A 19,854-nucleotide genomic window follows, 5' to 3' on the forward strand; every position below is an offset into this window, starting at 1 on the left:
ACTGTTGATTTTTGGGACTCTTGCGGGTTGTAATCTTTTATCTAACATTTATTTTTCATTAAAAAGGACTCGAAATAATTCATTTACAAGCAAGCAACGTGTTAACAGGCCTTACTATTGGAAAACGTCATAAACATTCTCCATAATTCACTGGTAAAGTTGAACATTCAGCTTTGTTGTTGTTCGCGCCAAACATGGACTTCCGGTGTTTCATGTCAAACGAACCGTGTGGAACCAACTCTAAAACAAAAGTAGTTCCGCGATATACTTTAGTTCCGCGAAAGTACGAAATAAATACTGTATTGTTGTAAATACACTTCACTTCACTTTATTGGCGTGTCCCTCGGAGGGCAATTTGACTTGCAGCAGTCATAAGTACGTTAATATTCACGTAGTTTACAGGCTACAAAATTGACAAATTTTAATTATGTTAAATAATTCAAATGTGGTCACACATACCTGGGGCCTTTTATAACGTTTATAATTAAAGAACTGTGGTGATCTACATTTTTCAGGGGTTGATTGAGAAACCAAAGCTTTTAAAGCACTTGAAACACGAGGAAAAAAAAAAATCTGCTGAAATGCTACGTCCAATAATACAAAACGGACACTGTGGGTTCCCTTTTATTCTTAAAATTTTATGTACAAGTGCGAGTGATTTTATTTTTAATGTACATTCAATATAGAAAGTTTATATATGCAATATTACATTGAACATTTCACAAATTGCACTAGTCTTTCACAGAGATTCACAATCAGTCAAAGTCATTCGTCTTAGCAAAAGCTAATTTCCGGTGGTTATTATTCAGTTATAAATATTCTAGTGCTTTTTGCATTCTGGGGAAAGAGAATTACCTTAAAAAAAAATATGAGGCAGAACGGGTCACCTTGAAAGAGCGAGCATAATGAAATATGAAGACCAGTGGTCTGGCAATTTTGAGGAGTTGATCGAAATAATCCTGACCAAACCAGACAATAGGTCAGCATCGCTTTGAGGGTTGAGTGGAGAATAAAGGCAGAAAAATCAACACGTTGTTCTTTTCTGTCTGAGAATCCATTAGGCAGACTAGCGACTGGGGCGGGTAAAGTTCTAATCGTCTGGAACGACCTCTGTCGATGATTTAGGGTAAGCGCAGTCAATATGACAAAGAGGAATGAGATAACAGAGAGGACATCATTAAACTAAAATATGTTTCAGTTTTCAAAAGTCTCTCGTGGAAAACAAAACAAAAACCTAGAGTAAAAAATATATTCATACAAAAAGTAAACTCTTGTGTGTCATTGGAAGAAACAAAAACACAGAAACAAAAGTAATCCTTAAAAAAAAAGCGTTTATGAAGACTCGACTGCAGTTTGTACAGGGGGGGGGGGGGGGGGGTGCCGGAGGTGGTGTCGCAGAGATTTTGGTGACGTTCAATGACGGCCTGCAGTCCGCCGTCTAGTTCTCGCTCCAGAGCTGAACGGTTTCCTCTCTGGGTTGCAGCCTCTGAAGCCGCAGGGCAGTCTGGGGGGTGCCCGAGCGTGACGTGGGAGGGAGTGTCCGTCAGCCTTGGTCTCCAGTGTTGTTGTCCACGGGGGGCGGGCCGCTGGGCAGTACTGTGGTTCCAGTTCCTGCCGTAAGATAACCTGCGACTCCTGGACCTGGAGGTGACAGGACCACGGCGGTTATATAGTGCGTCTGTGACGGCGGGAGAGCTGGAGCGGCAACGATGAAACTCAACTACAAGTCCACCGTCTGCAAGGAGACACCACTTCTGATTTTGGTTGGATTAGTAGATGCAAATGATTAAGGATGGATGAAAGAGTTTGGAGAGGAGGACAACTAATGAGAAGCATCTGCTCCAGTGGAACGTTAATAGATCTGGATATATTTATAATTGTAAAGGTTTAAACTTTCATTATCTTTATTTCCCACAAAGTGAAGCCACTTCACCGCATCTTACTGGATCGATTTCGCTTCTCTTTCATACTTACATTTTAATTGTAGTTTTATTTTGAAAAATCCAGTTTCATGACACGGTAAACCGCACATTCACGTACAAACAATCTTTCGATTTTCAAGGGCATGTTCGCTAACTGCCGAAAGATGAGTGCGATCAAAACAACAGAGTTGAAGACGGACGGCCATTGTTAGCATTGTGAAGATGGGGGGGGGGGGGGGGGAATAGAAAACAAAGTGTGGGTCAGAGATGGAGGGAAAGAGGCGAGGTCAAACATTAGGTCACAACTACCTGCATCAGAGCAAGCAAGAGGAGGGCAGCGTCTAAAGCCCACCTCGGAGTGGGCTGCTGGCAGCCAGGAGAGAAGGAGTGGATACCCCTGAGAAGAAAACGTGAAGGACAGAGAGGAAGGGAAGGGCAGCGCCAGGAAGTGGTAAAACACGGAGAGAGAAAGGGACGCCGGATTGCAGCGCATGTGAGGAGTCAGCCACAAGGCGAATTTAAGGATAAAGCAAAGCATTAAGATCCAACGACAGCTCAGAGAAAGGCACTCGGAGTTACCTCAGAAACACTTCGCAGGCAGACATCAACAGCGTTGATTGTTAAGAAAAACAAGAAGTCCACGTGATTTAAGCGGAGAGAAAGCCTTTACCTGTCAGGTAACCCGCCGTGGGGGACTCTGAGATGAAAAGATCATGCTTCTGGTCTTTGAAGGCGCTCCACACCGAGGACTTCGCCAGAATCTCATTCACCTGCAAGGCAGCGGTCGTTTAAGGGTTAATAAGTAAAGTAAAACCTTTATTTAATTCAGAAATAAACCACGATTCATCGCACTTGTTCTCCAAAATGCAGACTGCGAGTCATGGACTTGAGAGCCTTCACGATCTGGGCCTTTATCGCCGAAGGATTTTCCAGCGTCTCCAGTCCGATTCCCTCCAGCAGCTTCAGGAGGTACGGAACCAGGTCCACCCTGAGAGCCTGTTCGGTTCAATAACGAAGCAATAATCACTCGTTTGACAAGGCAATCAAATAGGACGCCTTTAAAATGGTCTATTAGCAGCTTACCTGAGCTACGAGTTCAGTCTGCTCTTTCTGGAACATGCGGTTGAGCGCTTCACAAGCCAGCCCGGCCATGTCGGGCCGACACTTCATCCCGGTCATCAGTGGGCCGATGGTTTCAAGAGAGGCCATGGAGCGCACGCACAGCTGCACACAAAAATAAATAGTTAAAGTGTCATAGTGCGGAAATGAGACACCGAGCTCTGATTTTTAAATTGGGAATAAAACCATTTGGCCTCTCACCTCGTTGTCTGACAACACGTGGATGAGGCGGATGGAACTCTTGGGCACGCCGTTGTTCTTGTGGTTGAGTGCCGCCAGGACGCGGGGCAGGTGACCCAGAGGAGGAACCTGATCGGCCAGCTGGGTCTGAGTGCTGAACAGGCACACCGCTGCCGTGGTAACCGTCTCCAATGCCTCACCCTGAGGGACACCGGAAACATTAGGTGGGTTAGGGTTAGACTACAGCTTTGATCTGGTCTTTGGCCATAGTTTCTGTTTCTCACGTTGGGGTTGTTCTTCTCCAGCAGCTCGGTCAGCGTCTCCAGGAGGGACACCAAAAACTCTCGAGGCTTGCGCAGCACCCAGCCCGGCTGAGCGATGAAGATACGCAGGAAGACTCCGCCGACTTCTAGTTCGCCCTGTCCCGCTCCAGACGCCACCGAGAAGTCCTCTGGAACCTGAGCACACATACCAGGAAGTAATGATTACTAGAAATATCTTGTGTACTGTTTATTACCTACATATATATATAGTATATCAGAGTTACACGTGATCACACTTACTTTCCAGTTCACATCAGGATTATCCTTCTGCTGTTTAAAGTGCCTGGAATTATTATTATTTTTTTTTAAAGAAAGAACATCAAAGTCATATTAGTTAATATACTATATTGATCATCTACTCTACTAAACAGAGCAGCTTGATCTCTTACTCCAGCATCATCTCCCGAACAGTGGTGGACACTTTCTCCCTCGAGTTGTCATTCCAAATGAGTTCAGGGTTCTCGTGCGTTCCCTCGAATATGTGCACGGCTGCTTCGGCATTGTCTCGCATGGCGTCCATGAACACGCCGGGGAGAAAACGTACCAGCGTTAGACGCACCTGGTGGGGGCGGGGAACGATTACGGTGATTAGGATGTGTCACGGTGCGCTCGACGCCGACAAAGATCAGATTTATTTCCCGTCTGGACTGACCTTTGGCCCAACCAGCTTGTCTGAGGTCATCTTGGAGAAGAGCTCTGCCGTCTGCGTTCGGACCTGGGGGTGTGTGCAGTTACAGAAAAGGTCCAGCAAGTAGATCAGAGCACCTGGGGGGCAAAAATATATATATTTTTTGAAGATATTAGTATCCATGCTCCTAAAATAAAGAAAATATCCAAATAAAATAAATTGTAACTGACCTTTGGCCATAGCCTCTTTGACTATCTTTGTGTTAGAAGTTAGTGCATACAATGTTTCCAGAACAATCTGACGACCTAAACAACAAAGAAACATGTTTTAGTTCAGAAATAACGCTGCAAAGAGCCCAAAAGCTGAAACAGAGGATTGTGCTCCGGTTAGCTTCTTACTGGAGGGGAGTGAGTGCAGGAGCAGCAGAAGGTTGGATAAAACAAGCGACTCAGCGATGTTGCTCACACATTCTTGATTCGACGTTACAGTGTTCACAACCTGCAACAGAAACCAATACGAAGAAAAGTCAGGGGTACATTCCAGCGATCGGAGATCGCGAACCAAGAACCTGTACCTCCAGAACCAGCTGCTGCACTCTGCCAGCTCCATGGACCCGCAGCAGAGAGAACAGCAGTTTGAAGTGGCCGATGCACTCCGACTCCGAGCCTACGATTACACAAAGTGCTTGAGAAGGGCCAATAGAAACGGATGAATGGCAGGTTAGCGGAGCCGAAGGAAGCGTCGCGTCTCACCGGGGCTGTTCTTGATGACGTTACGGAGAGCCTCTAAAGCCATCTCAGCGAAGCGGAGTCTCTCGGCGTGCTGCTGGGACTCGACCTTGTTGCTCTGACTCATGGCCAGCAGAGTGTGGAGGTACTGGGCCTGCGAGCCGACGTAGTCCAGCAGGCAGGCTGCAAATGCTTTAGGGTACTAAAAGCACAGAGGGAGGAGGGGGGGAGGAGTCCCGTATCATGCCATGCGATGCAACATCCTCTTATTTTTTTTATTGCTTTCCTGTCTCCATTCTCTTTTTGCATCAAGTCTTACACTCATTTTCTGTTGTGGGTTGATTTAGCCTTTCTCCTGACACATTTCCAACGTGTTAATGTGGACGTTAAATGGTTTTAATATTGCTGGCCCTCACCTCAAGCGGAAAAGTTGGTTGCTCGTTGTAAACCCGGACGAAGATCTCCCCGACGATCAGCTCTTTGCTGTGATCCTTAAACACAAACTCTGCCCCAAAGCTTTGATCATTTTCTCCCTGTAAAGAGTCAATGGAGAAAAGCTGCGTGAGGAACGTTGAGAGAACAACATCGACTGCAACGTGAATAAAATACCCTCTTGATGTTTCCCTCCTGCTGAACCTCCAGGAACTCCAGCAGCTCGGCTCGTGTTCCGTTGTTCCAGATCAAGTACGGGTTCTCCGAGTTGCTGTTCAGCAGCTTCAACACCTAAACGCACACAACGGGTCACGTGGAGCTCGGCTTGTCCGTCGTTTACGTTGACTGGCATCGACCGTTTACGACCCACCTCAGCAGGAGCTCCTGCTCCCAGCTTCCTTGAGATGTATGGAGTCAGCATAGCTGCTATGCTCTTGCGGATTGTGGGGTTTTCTGGAGGAGTTCCTTCAATGCCGTTGGTCTGCGAAACGGGATTGCCGCCGTCGGTGGCGTGCGGCGCCTGGACGAAGCCTCCCAGGCGGCTGATGGCTACCAGGCTGAGCTTGGCCAGGCTGTTCGCCACTTCCTGTTGGTTGGTCTCCTGGCTGGCCTGGACGCCGCTCTCCTCCAGGGTGTAGTCGTAATTGAAGAGGTAGACCAGGAGGTGCCAGAGCACTCCGGCGTGGTAGAGATGGGTCTGGAGGAAGAAATCTACCGCGAAGGAGCTCACGCACTGGACGGCGAGGGAAGCCGTTTTTGGGAGACCCTGAGGCAATGAAGAGGATGGAAGTCATGGACAGGAGAAAAGAGTCTATAAATATTTCAATTAGAGAAGTGTAAAGCTAAGATTAGGGTGTGAGCAACAAGAAAATGAAGGAGCAAGCCTCATCTTTATATAAATATATATATATTTTATTTATTTTTTCATTTAAGTTTTTATTAAGTTTTCTTTCTGTCAACAAAAAATAACAAATCAATTTTAATGAAAGCAGAGTCTTCTTTTGACATGAAATATGTTATTTTATTGGCTTTATCCAGGACGGTGTTGTTTTTGAATCTTCTTTAATGTTTGAGGATGTTGGAAGAAGACGACAGCTACACGTTCAGAAATGCTGAAAAGTTCTCACAGAAAGATTTTATATTTTTTTGCAACTGTAATTACAGATCCTTACCTTTCCATAGAACAAGATGTGACAGAGGTCTTTGATGATTTTGGGCAGTTCAATGATCTTTTCCCGGCATTCTTCAAACTGAGCGGCGACGCTGTAGCACTTGCAGATGTGCCCACACACCTGCACCACATTAAAGTGCATTAAGAGATCTCCATGGAGACAAGACTAGACTAAAGACTCACTGTTGTGATTATTTACCTGTACACCCATGTCACCAGGCTTGCTGGATGCAGTTAACACAGCAACGCACCGGGAGAGGGCCTCCCACAGCACCTGATGAAATACAAACATGTACCGTGTCATCAATGGCAGCGCCCCCCCCCCCCCCCCCCACATCTACGGGGAGACGGTTTGTGTGGCAACCTCGATGCCGTTGTCACGGCGCAGCTCCTCTGCGTTCAGAGCCGAGCAGTTGACGGTGTGGAAGGCCAACTCGACAGCAGCGGGGAGGAGCGGGGAAGGCTTCGAGAAGAGCTGTCCGTCCTCCGTTTCCATGGAAATGGTTTTGATGAGCATCGGGTAACCGGCATATTTGTAAGGTTCCAGTTCTTTTTTGAAAGACAATGAAGTGGTAATTATTCCCACCATTATTCCCCTCTCGTGTATAGTCTAGGATGCACCGTCGCACCTTGCTTGTGTCGGTTGAACAGGATGCTCTGAGTTTTGAGGATGAGGATGATGTTTTCGGGATCGGGGCCATCCAGGAATCGTGTCGATTTTGTGCAAAGGAACTCGTAGGCTTTGTTTACTTTCTCAAACATGTCCTGGAACATCAAAGTTAAAATGGCAATAAATAGAAAATGTATGACCTCATATTCGCGTATCATATGAAGTAACGGCTGTTACAGCGGTTAGCAACACCCACCCTGCCGTCAGGGTTCTTGTCAGGATGGTATTTCTGTGCCAGTCGGAAATAGGCTTTCCTGACTTTACTCTCCTCTTGTCTGAAGACAGAAATGTAAAAAACAAATTGTCTTTCTTTTTAATCTCATGCACTCATTAATTGCTACAACTACTAAAATATTTTAAGAAGGACCCAAATGCCACTCACTGCCCCTGTCCTTTGGGGAGGTTGAGGACTGTGTAGGCTTCCTCTATAGACATTGATGGAGGCTTTTTCTCCACCTCCCTCTTCCAGGCTTCAAGGGTGTCTTTTAGCAGCCTCACCTGCAGAGAAAAATAGTGGCGGATACATTTTAAAGTAAGTCCTCCATTTAAAAATATGACAATGGAAGTACAAACTTTGGGAAGGAGAAGACCTACAGCGTCTCGGATGGGCCAGTCCGGGAAGCGGGTGGAGTCGCACAGATGTCTGAGGTAGTAGATGTTGCAGAAGAGCTCGTTGTCCAGCTGAGGGAAGCTGATCACAGGGATGGGGCAGTACTGGTAGAGGGCCCTCGTGTTGCTTTGCAACCTCGGGCTGAAGTCAGCGATGTGAGCCGCTATCTTCTCAATCATCATCCGCCTGAAATGGAAGGTTCACAATGAAGCGAAGGTGTCGCTCCACGATGCCCGTTCTCACGGCACGCCAATTAGACCCGACGCAGTCATACGGACCTCATCTCGCTGCTCCAAATGGCCTCGGGTGTGTCAAATTCTCCCAGGAATATTTCCGAGATGCGTTCAGCGTCGTAGTTTTCCAGGTAACATACCATGGCTTCAGGCAGCACCGGACCCAGGACACTACGCTGCACTATGTCCAGACCCTTAGCCTTAGGGGAGGGGACGCAAACACTCAGGGCTTCATTTCAAAAAGTTTCAAAAGATGCAAGAATAATCATCTTTACCTCCTCTGATCTGAAGGCTTGTTTTAGGTGTGTGTACTTCAGGAACCTACGGAAACCACAGAGTTCCAGAGGTAAACATTGACACGCTACGAGTGGAAATGCGTAAAATAGTCATCCTTATTCACAGTGTTGCGTTTAATTTCCATTATGAATGACTCCTGGAGCCAAAATGAGGTTAATTTAGTGTTAAAATAATTGAAGATGTTTGAATATTTATGTGCCATTTGTTGCAGGTTTTTTGTTTTACCTCGCAACAGGAAGCACGTTGGAGCCCGTGTACATCATGATGAAGAAGAAGACTCCGGTTAAATAGAGGCGCTGCAGATTGGGGTTGTCCTGCATCACCAGGTACAGCACATTAGCTACTTTCTCCACCAGGATGGGGTCAAAGGTCAACAGTAGCTGGGAGCAGACAAAGAAAATAAAAACCATGTCATTTAATTAGAATTATGTAATTTAATGTACCACTAAAAGTACAAAATAAAAACACGGCGCAATTACCTGGACAATGTGAGGGAGGCAGGCATTGTCACTGATCATCCTTTTGATTTTGGGTAAAGGACGTATAATTGCATTATCTTGGTCCCTGAGAACAAACAGAAATCAGACAGGGTCTAATGTTTTCAGGACATCATCACACATACCGCACTTTTTAAGACAATCGCATAATAAAATGCGATTGTCCCCAGCAGGTTGTGTTTCCACCCACCTGCTGGGGTAGTAGGAGCACATGTTGATTAGCATGTTGAGGATTAGCGTAGCCAAGTCGGACTCGTTCATCACCGCCTGTCCGCTAGCCAGCAGGCACCATTTCAGCTGGGGGATGGCCTGCAGGGGACGCCAGCCGTCCATCCCCTGAGCCCAGCAGCGCGTTTTTGACGTCAGGACGCCCGTGTTCCAAAACTCCTGCATCTGGACAAGTAAAACGTTTTATTTTTCTTTTGGAGGAAGTTGTTCTTGGACGTTAACCCTGTGACACTTAATCGAATATGACTGGAGGTGATTTCAAGGAGATCTCCTACTTCCTCAAAACTGAAAGGTCCTCTTCTTTCCTTGTCAGCATTACCAAAGTACCACTCTTTCTCGCTCTCCCTTTTCATGTCCGGCGCTGCTTCAATCACGTTGCTCTGCAGAAATTAAGAGTCTCTGTAACACCCCAGACAGATTAATTTCCATTTTCACACATCGGTCAAAGGTTAAGACTATCAACAGACATAGAAAGCACTTCCCCCTCATATACGCGACCTCATTCATTACCTGAAGAGGCACAGTAGCTCTGCTGGTGTGCAGATGCGCCAAGGTGAGCAGATCTACCAGTATACGCACTCCATTCGAGTCCATCACGTCCTTCACGTTTTTCTGCAGAGCACATAATGAGCTGTTACTTGGAGCGTTAAAGTGTGCGTTAAGTAAACATGCAACCCTCATTTGATTACCTTGTTGAGGATGAGTTTGTTCAGGAAGAGAATGAGCCTGTCTCTTTCCAATTTGTCCGTGCACTGAAAATAGACGCATTTTGGCATTCAGGATAAATCGAAGCACTTAGCTCTAACAGTTCCTGCACGCAGCAGTCTGTACTCACGCGGTCCAGCATGCCCACGATGTATTTTGTGTCCGCGAAGGGGCCGATCTCCTCGTAACATTTCCCGTAGACGATAGCGAGCGCCTGCAGGCAGAGGCACTTCATCGTAACTTTGGGCGTGAGCAGAAAGCGATGGTAGAGCTCATTGAAGAACTCGTATCTGAGAGCAAACAGAAGGAGAAGCATTGCTCGTCCATTTTGGATTTGAATGACATCATTGCAGTCGGTTGGGTTGGATATCATAAAATCTTACGATCTCTTGATGGCATTTGATTCTTCGTTTTCATCCTCCTCGAGCAGCAGACGCAGGTAATAATCGCCAATCCTTATCTCATCTGAAAGGCACTCGTATTTCACCTGCAGATGCACACAGAAATCGTTTTCTCTCTGGGATTTGCCACCTTAACCCTAAAACTCCAGTGCACGCCAGATATTGACGATTCTAAATCGATAAGGGCGATGAGGTCCGGGCTGCAGTAAGTGCAGCACGAACCTCAAACTCCTGGTGGTTCCAGGAGATGACGTTGGCGCTGCCGAGTTCACGGTCCACGTTGAAGGCGCGCATCTCCCCCTCCAGAGCATCTCGCAGCTCCTCCCTCGTCTTCAGGTTCCAGATGAGGTTAGACCGAGCATGGTCGAGCTGGAATCTTCAGAGGAAAGATGGAGCAGGTCAGGATGGCAGGAAGAAAATAAAGGATTTGATATGTATGTGTGTGTGGGTGGGACAGACCGGTAATAAAAGAGCTCCCAGTTGACTTCAATCTTTATTCTCTGCCGTCTCTTCCTCAGGATGACAGGTCTTTGGTTTGGGTTCTGAAAATAATTGAAAATAGCTTCAAGTCAATCTTTGTGCTTTTTCAGTTACACAATTCAAAAAGACAAAAGCATGAGTGACATTTTACAACAACACAATGCCAGGAACCAACGCGCACGACAATAAAACAACCAAAACGGTTTTTCAGAAAAGAGAAAGTCATGAGACAAAAAAATAAAATACAAACACCAAAAACAATGTTGCTATGAGACCGATACAAAACATCCAGATGGGATCGCAGTGCTGGGTGAATTCTGTCATTCTTGAGCTTTCCATTTTATGAACCGTTATCAAACTACACTTTGCAAGATTAGCACGCTAGCTAATAAATGTGATCAGAAATAAGTGCTGAAAAACACGCGTGATCATTGTGTCCATACGCCTCGAGCCACATGGACAAATCCTTTGCAGATAACAAGTCATTGGCTGGCTGATGAATAAAAAAAAAATGACAATGAAAATGGAAAGGTGGATGGGAAAAGAGAAAGCAAATGGCAGTGATCCCATTGGTCAGTCCTACTTACCAGGTTATTTCTGTCCTGCTGCATTGTTTGACAGCACAGAAACCAGACAAGGCCAGGGGGGGGGGGGGGGCAGAGACAACAGAGAGATTATTATTCCTGGGATGAAACACAGATGAATCGAAACAAGAAGGGCCACCAGAGTAACATCACACCGAGGAGATAAACTCTCACCTCCTTCTGGGCTATGCCCATTTTATCTCTCCAGTGCATCAACACTAGATCAGTCTTCTCCTTGGCAAACTTCTCCACTTCTTTGGCTGCTTTGCCCGCGATGCGCTGCCACTCCGGGACCTTGGTTCGATTCAGCTGGTCCTGTGGGAAACATGGAAATCAACAATTACGGATACGATTCTTATTCAGCGTGCTAAAAGTGCTACGGCCTGATGTACAAGTCCAGATACCGTGGCGATTTTTAGGTTGTCGCGGATGTGCATTCTGTCCACGTCTTTCTCCGGGACCGAGTCGGGACTGTCGAGGTACGCCAGCAGGCCCGTCGGCTAAGACGACACGCAACAATAAGAAGTGACAAAAGGGCATAAACAGCATGACTCGGTTCCAGCAAACAACTTTGGCCCATTATACTACTAATGGCTTCTCCTCTGAAACTTGGGCAAGGATCCAATATTTGTTTAAGAGTTTGAACAGAGCTGATTTTGTGACCTTACCAGCACCCTCTTCAGAAGGTTCATGGCAACGGGGTTCTCTGCCGTCCACAGGCCCACGAGGTGCCGACTCAGTTGCCTGTTTGAGAAAAGTCAGCGATGAGCGGCTGCAATTCTGAATAATGAAACGGCAACTATTGAGTCAGACCTGTTGGTGAGCATCCGCTGGTCGGCGCTGATGGTGAACAAAGAAGTGTGAAGGTGCCTCGGAAGAGCTCCTTCGCTCAACGCCAACTCCTGCATCTTAGTGGCGATTTCCTTGTCTCCCTCCTAAGAAATGAAATGGGAACAGTTTTTTTTACAAAGCACGAACGCCATGAAAGCAATCGCCACCAAAGCCATAAAGAAGCTTACCTCAATAATGGCCTTCATCACAAGGCCCGCCCCCTTTACTATCGCCATAGAGGGATGCTGGGGACAAGCACGATTTAATTCAACGCACCGAAGAATCGCCTGCTTTTATTCCCAGTCAGCCTGGGACGGACGTCTGGATTAAACTACCTGGAAGAGCTTGAACAGCGTGCGTCCGTTGGAGGCGACCATCTCGAGCAGCATGTCGAACTGCTCGCTCTCTGTGGTTTCGCTGTAGGGGGCGCAGAGGGCGAACGTTAAGAAGTCCAGTAAGGAGCTGATGACCAGAGCTCCTGATCCATGGTCCTGAGAGAGGGAGAAAAGGAGACCAATATGAGTTTGATCGAGGTCTGTGGAACCGTACAGCAACGGAAACACAAGGAAATGTACCACGTTAGTGATGAACTTTTCAAGCAGGTTTTTCAGAAACTTCTCGGAGGCCAACAGAGAGGCCTTGTTCAGCTGCTCCTGCCTCAGGTCGTAGTCGTCGTGCATCGGCTGGAGAGAAGCGGCGGAGGACACGTCTCAGTTGCAAAGCGCCCCTACTTAATTCAGCGATCTAATTTAGGCGATACTTACACACATGAGGGCACAGAGCATGTCCACGGCGGCGTGCGTTACACTGTTGTTGTTCCTTTTTAAAGCTTTTACCGTCTTTATGCCCAACTTCTCCCTGAACCTGGAAAGTAAAAAAAAACAACATGTCACCACGGTAACAATCCTCAAGAAAGATAAAGGTACTGAATCAAAAAAGGCCTGGGGCTGGATATACAAAGAATGCAGTGCCTCAGAAGTAGCTTGTTCCTTCTGCTCATAAAGTGTCTTTCATTGATCTACCAAACAGTACAAACGCTTTTCCTTTTATTTCTACAGATCTGTCTCTCCAGGTGGAATAAAGACACCAAGCTAATCCAACGGTGACTCAGAGACGGGGGAAACCAGCCACAGCTCATTTGGAACAAATAATGACCACTAAATACAGTTCCTCTCATACATCTCAACAGCCAAAAAAGACCAAGGGTTTCTTAATGTTTGTGGCTCACATACATTTAACGAGCAGAATGGGTAAAGCAGATGAGAGAGAGAGGGAGGCACAGAAATAAAAACACGAGAAGGCGAGAGGGGAAGGTCAAAACCGATTGAGGCAGACAACCCAACCGGCTAACGCGGTCTCTCTTCTGAAGCGCCTGAGATGACAGCAGAACGAAGATAACAGTAAGATCAGAAGACTTCTGAGAGAGACCGGATAAGAACAAGGGGGATAAGAAACAGGCAAACGGGCTGACTGAGATGTATGGGTTCATATTTACGTTGCTTCTGTGACTCCAGGCCCTTGACAAGACCTTGGAATGACAGAGCACGGCACGTTATCAGCAGCTCAACTAGAACCCTCGATTCAGAAGGTGAGTGACGGAGAGGCGAGGTGGGCCAATCGCTTCGTCGCTCTTACTTCGGCAGCTGGGTGAAGGCCTGGAAGCCGGCCTTGGAGGCCACCAGACGTCGGATCGCCTGGAAATGGCTCTCCAGCTCGGCGTTAAGAGCCGGCAGCTCGGCCTCCTGGGATAAAAGAGCCAGGATGGCATTGCCGATGAGCTTCTCTTTGTTCTCGGAGAAAAGACCCTGAAAATAGAGATGGAGACATGAGTGCAAATCCTGCTCGGCCGCGTAGACAGAAATCCCACGGTACTTACGTCCTGAGTTACGGCGTGCAGGACTCCACTGTAGGATATGTTGGCGTTGAATCTGAACACCGCATCTGCAAAGTTTCCATCTGAGAAACAGAACAACAAGCTCAGAAACGATCCCTGTATCGATGCACGTTAGAGAGTCTGAGCTCACAGGCCCAAAATGTCGGACAGAATTCATGCACGTATCGTGATCGAGGGGTTGGAACTGACTCGGAGGCGCTGCCAGGAATTTGAGATGCAAACTCTCCACCTCCTCATCCACGGGCATGCTCAGCAGGCCCCATCTTTGCCCCCGTTGCGTTGGGGCCATCTTGACGCACACGTCCCTGTTGCCCGACGCACGGACTCCATCGAGGAGGCTGGCCAGCAGGGAGTCCCTGCAGACACACAGTCAGACTCAGCCAAAAGGGTTACAGATGATATGAGATGAGGATGGAGCAGGAAAACGAGCAAACGTAGAAGACGAGGAAAGAGTCGGAACACGCAGGGCTGTGCGGCAGCGTACCTCTCTGTGGAGGAAAACCTTCGGATCTGACCTCTGATGAATTCAACCGTAAACACCTGAGGGTTTTCTACATCACAGATGAGAGCAAATACCTGAAGGGAGATCAAATGGAGTGAGAGTTGGGGGGGGGGGGGGCTCATTCGTAATGAAACAAAGACTTCCAGTTCAATTGATGTTCGTCTTCACGGGTCTGCAGCACAGAACGCCGCTAAACGTTCGGAGCGTGGGGCGACTCGGCTCGCCTTCCTGTCTGGGCGCTCACCTCTCCGAAAGGTTTGATGGTGACTATGTTGTACGAGGCTGGGTCTCTCTCCACGAGACACGTCTCCGTCAGGGCCAGGATACGCTTGACGGGCTCCTGAGAAACAAAGACAAAGTCAGCGTCACGAAGCTGGCCGAACCTCCAGCTTTTCAGAAGCCCAGTTAGAAGGAGGAGGAGGAGGAGGGGAAAAGCAGAAGGTTCCCCAACCGGGTGCCGAGGGGTGATCTTCTGCACCACGAACTCGGCCAACGAAGTGATGCTGTCGTCCGAGCCGTACTTCCCCAGCCTGTCTGAGACGAAGCTCTCGAAGGTCAGGGCCTCCTTCCGCAGTCGCAGCGTGATGCCGATGAAGTTCCCCGCGTGCTCGATGGCGCTGCGGACGATCTCGTCCCGGTGTTCTGACGCGAACAAATGCTGAGAGAAAGAGGAAAAACGGGTAAAGGAAATCACAGTCGCGTAAAAAATAGAAGCGCACGCACGCCATCTGTAAATGCGTACCAGCCGGCTGAAGCCGCCGTAGAGGACGCAGAATCCTCCCTGGTAATCGGAAACCTCGACGAAGCCCTCGATATTACGGTAGTCGTAGGAACACGCCACCCGGTTGGTGTGCGGGTCTATCTGGTCGATGCCGCCCGGCGTCACCTCTAAACTCACGGGCTTCCTCGCGTCGCTCCAGTGGTGCTTGTAGCAGTTGTAGCGCTGCGAAACACACACGATGCAAGACATTTCGCCATCTGCGCCACAACAACGCAGCGAGGGATCCGTCTTTTTCCCAAATTGTTACGTACCCTGCCGGTTATCTTCCCCTCTGAAAACTCCGTTCTGAATCTCTGTGGACAAGAAACACGCAGAGCGACAGAGACGGGATTAACAGGAAGTATCGTCTCCACTGCTCGTTCAGTCGCCGTGACGCGCGGCGGGAGTTCGTCCATCCTCACCAGGGCTTCCGTGAGCAGCTCCGTCCTGTGCTCCGTGGAGAACTTGAGCGTTTCGGACTTCTTGCCGCTCCCTTTGCGGAATGTGAGGTTGAACTCCGTTCCCTGACCTCTGCCCACCGGACCGATGCCACAGATGTCTCCATAAGGCCACTGGCGACACAGAACAAAGACACCGCTCCAGTCGTACGCAAGCAGTCCAACCCCAAAAAAAAAGACTTTTAATCTTCCTGTTCAGCGTTCATAAACGATGCCGGAAGACAAATTACTGCGTTATCGACTCGTTGCTTTGATTTCATTTGACATATTTAGGATTATTTAATTTAACATTTCAAACCTCCTGTGTAAATATGATCAAGAATTAACGTGTTTGAGTCCCCATTCTCCGTAGTTATTCCACTCAAACAATGTTGCTGATATTTTCTATTTAACCACTTTCTCCAAGGTCATGTCTGATGGTATCGATTACAACTCATGCATGAAGTGCAAGAAGTTCAAAAGGTTGCCGCTCAGCTTTTAACCAGAGATCCAGGCACGTTGAACGGATTCTCGATGGTCCATGTGGAGGCGGGGCACCGACCCCTACAGGAAGGAGGAGCTTCCCCCGAGGTTCCTCTGAGCGCCGGCGGACATACTGACCTGATTCGTTACTTCTAACGTCGCAGGGTTGTACGTGCTGATGCCGTGCGTCCCCACGGAGAAGACTCGCTTGTACCTGGAACACAGAGACGTATAAGAAGCAGCGGCACCTGCAGATGGTGGGGAGGCTTGGCTAAAGCTAAGCTAACACATCCAGTTCACTTAATAACTCCGACCTCACAAATATCGAGAATTCCAGGAGCATTTGGGGACTCATTTCTTATCGTCCCTGCTTCAGCTCTAAATGCGATTTACAAATGTTAACTTTGAGTCGCTTTCGATACTGGAAGGGCCACTTCATCAGAGAGCGGGGTTTCCGCACGCAGAGGGAAGGGAGTGTGAAATTCGATTTCACCGATCTGTGTGTGTGTGCGTTACACCAAGTCGACGCGGGAGCGTACGAACAGGAAATCACGTCCGTCAGGTTCAACTTGAGAAAAAAAAAAGATAATTTGAGGGTTTTGACGAAAGCAAAACACAGCGATGAGATTCGTATGATAGAAATGAAATGTGGAGACTTGACTGCGACTGTTAAATCTTGTTCAACACGTTCCGACTTTGCTCTCTTGCACATCCTCAATCGTGTTAAGCAGCAAAGCGACCAGGCTAGTGCCGTTCATGCTTTCATACTCCTAACAGAACCAGACAGGACATCCAGTGACCAGAGGCAAGGCTGGCGTGAAACATCAGCTCGAGGCACGACCCCGAGTCCGAACGCTTTCCATTCTGTACGAATGTTCTCGCGTTCTAATCTCGCCTCACTCCGAGGTTTGCTTTCCACCATTTTAGTAGAAGTCAGATGCCGCTATAACATTTCGGCCTCAGTGTTGTGTTGGTCAGCGCAGACCAGGTTAACCATTCATTCATTTTATTATTCTGCTAGGATGCAGAGAATACCGAAACCTCTCTGAAGCAGGGTGCGATCTTAAATCACATTTTTTTATTGCATCCATAATAAATCCAGGCATAATTCTGACCACGTTTTGGACCTTCGCTCACATGTTGGAGCTCCGATTGGACGCATTCACTCACAGATGATATCCTCCTGCTTTCATACGGGAATTGCAGCAGATCCCTCGTCGTTCTGCGCATCACGCTCTCGCAGCGTTTCCTGCAGCTTCCGACGGTTTCGTAACGCGCAACGTTAAGCAACTTCCTGTCCTTGGACTAAACCCTCTCTACGACTTTCTTCCCCTCTTTGCAGACAAATCTGATATTCTTGACAAACTGGAATCACAAGAGTCGAATTAAACATGATCATGAGCTGATCTCATGTAATCTCCGCCCGTCTGGCTACTAGTGCTTAGCGGTTAGTCCTGCTAACCAGAAATCACACCCTTCTCCGTGCAGCGGACAACACAGATAAATCTAGAACTGTCTAGAATCGGACTCTCAGATGGTAATATTGATAACTTCAGCTTCCATTCGGCTGAACTCCCGATAAGCCACGCAAATGGGGGGGGGGGGGTCAAACTGCTTCACCACGCCACGCTGAAGACGGCATCGGCCTCTGCCTTCCACCGTACGTGCATCTTAACTCCATCTTAATGCTCCAGGAAGCAGCATTAGCGGGATGAAGCTCCGATGATGGCTAATGCTCCGCAGGCCCTTCTTAAGTTACACAAGTCAATGGCAAAGGCCTTAATGGGACAGAGACGTTTAGAGGAGGCATCTGTAACGTGATACCGCTGGCTCGGTGCTCAACCTGGAACCTGCCCGTCCTTCAGCTCCGAGAGCCCCCCCCCCCCAGGTATCTACACCGAGGCCCGTTTAGATGAAAGATAGAAAGATGATAACGCATCTAATTTGTAAACTATGGTGGACTTTGCAGATTTTGAGATGTTTTTACAGTTCACTGAGTGAAGTAACTGCTTGAAAACTGCTTGATCAAGTACATGAATGTGTTTCTGCGCTGGACTCCCTCCCACTGTCTTACATTTCATACAGCAGCAAAGCGCAGCGCCACGCAACACAACACATCAATAGAACAGATCAGTGGCTGCTGACGACGGCTTGCGAGACCTCCCGGGCCGAGATAAGAAAGCACATACAACGGAAGCACTGACTCAGGGTTTTTTTTTCCCTAAAAGGAGAAGAATGTTCAAGCTTTAAGTTAGCCTCGACATAAACCAATACAAACTACACGAGGACTAGACAACGCCACCGTCGGAAACACGGACAGGGCAGGAAAAACAGCTTGCGGGTCTTACTTCCCCCTCCAGGAGTGTTTGGTGGTGTAGAAACAGGCCAAGTCTTTGTTCTCTTTGAGGATATTCATCTTTGCAGAGAACCTGCAAAAGAGGAGAAATCAAGAGTTTTCTTCCCCGGCTGGAGCAAAAGACAAAATGTGAAGCAGGATTAAGGATTAAGAAGAATACGCGACAGATTTCAAACACATTAAAAGACTAAACCAACAAAAGGCAAACAGCCCAGAATAAAAGGGAATAACTGTGATCCTTAATGCAGTAATTTACTGGCAGCTGCACTTTGACAGGGGGAACCTGTGTCAGCACTCTGCTGGGATCCTGGAAAAATCGGACTCCAGTTTTCCTTCCTCTCCATTTCAGCGCGCAACTGAAGACGGGAGCAGCACAATGGCCACAAATGATAAAATCCACCATTCTTCAAATAGAGAAGTGTGCAAGAATAACTCAAAGCGGGCAAATTATGGGATATATATATATATATAATCACATGAGTTTAGCAGAAATAAATTAATAAATCATTATTAGAACAGTGAACTAAATAGATCCAAGACCAAAACGCCACATTTACATGAAACTTGTTCCAGACTGGTCTCACAACTTCTCTCAGCTGATCTTTGACAAACACAACAACACTCGGGTTCGATGCCTTCTTGTGCACCAGCTACTAATCGAGGGGTGCCATCAACTAGGATCGCATCAAACCTCTAAATGGGTCCGAGCAGACACATAGGAGGCACCGACTCGACACTGCAGGCGACAGAGACACACTTTAAGACATAATAAAATCGCACACGAGAAATGACTCTTTCGCTCTACGTATTTGTTTAGCTTAAAGTCTGTTTTCTCAAAAGCTCACATCACCTATTTCAGTTTGAAAAACATACAAGGGAGCGGAAACTGCTTCAGCATCAGTACGGGTTCAAGGGTCAGGCTATCATGTGCCATCACATCTTACTAATCAACATTAAATGAGCCATTTAATGTTGATTACTAAAATAAAATATCTCTCCAGGGCTCAAATATCTCATACAGCTTTGACACAGTTACATTTTAAACGAATTATTATGCAACGAGGCTTTCTTTATTTAAGTTTTTTTTCTGTATTTTCTCCTTCTATTTTTTTAATTAATACATTTTAAACACCTTTTATTAAGGTCGTAAAAGTACTGTAATTCAAGAACTATTTTCTAGCAAAAAACAAATATGCTAAACCTGCAGCTTTTGCTAACATGAATAGAGAGAAAGAGACACGCTCAGGCAGCGGTTCTCAGGTCCACTTCTGGCTCTCATTCGGGCCATTTAAAATCCAAGACATGCTGCATTAACGTTACCTGGCTCCGAAGCGTTTAGCGAAACTCTGCCTCATTGCAGCAGGCCTACCGCGGGTGAATCTT

General features: G+C 47.3%; 1 protein-coding gene across 1 annotated transcript; it reads right to left on the minus strand.

Moving 5' to 3' along the window:
• Positions 1 to 618: 618 nt before the first annotated feature.
• Positions 619 to 18,531, minus strand: LOC137903691 (dnaJ homolog subfamily C member 13-like). The gene is made up of 56 exons (XM_068747826.1): positions 18,464 to 18,531; positions 16,254 to 16,329; positions 15,618 to 15,767; positions 15,468 to 15,509; positions 15,178 to 15,378; positions 14,887 to 15,093; positions 14,680 to 14,775; positions 14,418 to 14,509; positions 14,123 to 14,289; positions 13,916 to 13,995; positions 13,675 to 13,844; positions 13,535 to 13,567; positions 12,804 to 12,903; positions 12,615 to 12,722; positions 12,375 to 12,530; positions 12,228 to 12,284; positions 12,022 to 12,143; positions 11,877 to 11,952; positions 11,613 to 11,708; positions 11,383 to 11,523; positions 11,212 to 11,229; positions 10,604 to 10,686; positions 10,367 to 10,520; positions 10,127 to 10,230; positions 9,874 to 10,033; positions 9,728 to 9,790; positions 9,549 to 9,650; positions 9,314 to 9,418; positions 9,001 to 9,203; positions 8,793 to 8,877; positions 8,539 to 8,693; positions 8,292 to 8,337; positions 8,062 to 8,216; positions 7,768 to 7,969; positions 7,556 to 7,671; positions 7,370 to 7,448; positions 7,133 to 7,268; positions 6,868 to 7,052; positions 6,703 to 6,777; positions 6,505 to 6,624; positions 5,703 to 6,098; positions 5,510 to 5,623; positions 5,317 to 5,433; positions 4,925 to 5,102; positions 4,747 to 4,838; positions 4,571 to 4,670; positions 4,403 to 4,477; positions 4,197 to 4,309; positions 3,934 to 4,103; positions 3,785 to 3,827; positions 3,506 to 3,679; positions 3,243 to 3,422; positions 3,006 to 3,146; positions 2,775 to 2,918; positions 2,593 to 2,692; positions 619 to 1,641 (listed from the first exon to the last, which is right to left on the minus strand). Exons 1-56 carry the CDS (start codon positions 18,529 to 18,531, stop codon positions 1,544 to 1,546), a joined length of 6,819 nt encoding a protein of 2,272 aa, XP_068603927.1. The 3' UTR covers positions 619 to 1,543.
• Positions 18,532 to 19,854: the final 1,323 nt, after the last annotated feature.

The sequence above is a fragment of the Brachionichthys hirsutus genome, chromosome 14 (genome assembly GCF_040956055.1).
Source record: "Brachionichthys hirsutus isolate HB-005 chromosome 14, CSIRO-AGI_Bhir_v1, whole genome shotgun sequence".
NCBI classification, from domain to species: Eukaryota; Metazoa; Chordata; class Actinopteri; order Lophiiformes; family Brachionichthyidae; genus Brachionichthys; species Brachionichthys hirsutus.

Coding starts and splice junctions, on each gene's coding strand:
- LOC137903691 (XM_068747826.1), bottom strand. CDS start 18,531: ATGAATATCCTCAAAGAGAACAAAGACTTGGCCTGTTTCTACACCACC. Junction 11,709..11,876: donor ACCTTCTGAAGAGGGTGCTG/GTAAGGTCACAA, acceptor GTGTCGTCTTAG/CCGACGGGCCTGCTGGCGTA. Junction 3,828..3,933: donor GTTCGGGAGATGATGCTGGA/GTAAGAGATCAA, acceptor TAATAATTCCAG/GCACTTTAAACAGCAGAAGG.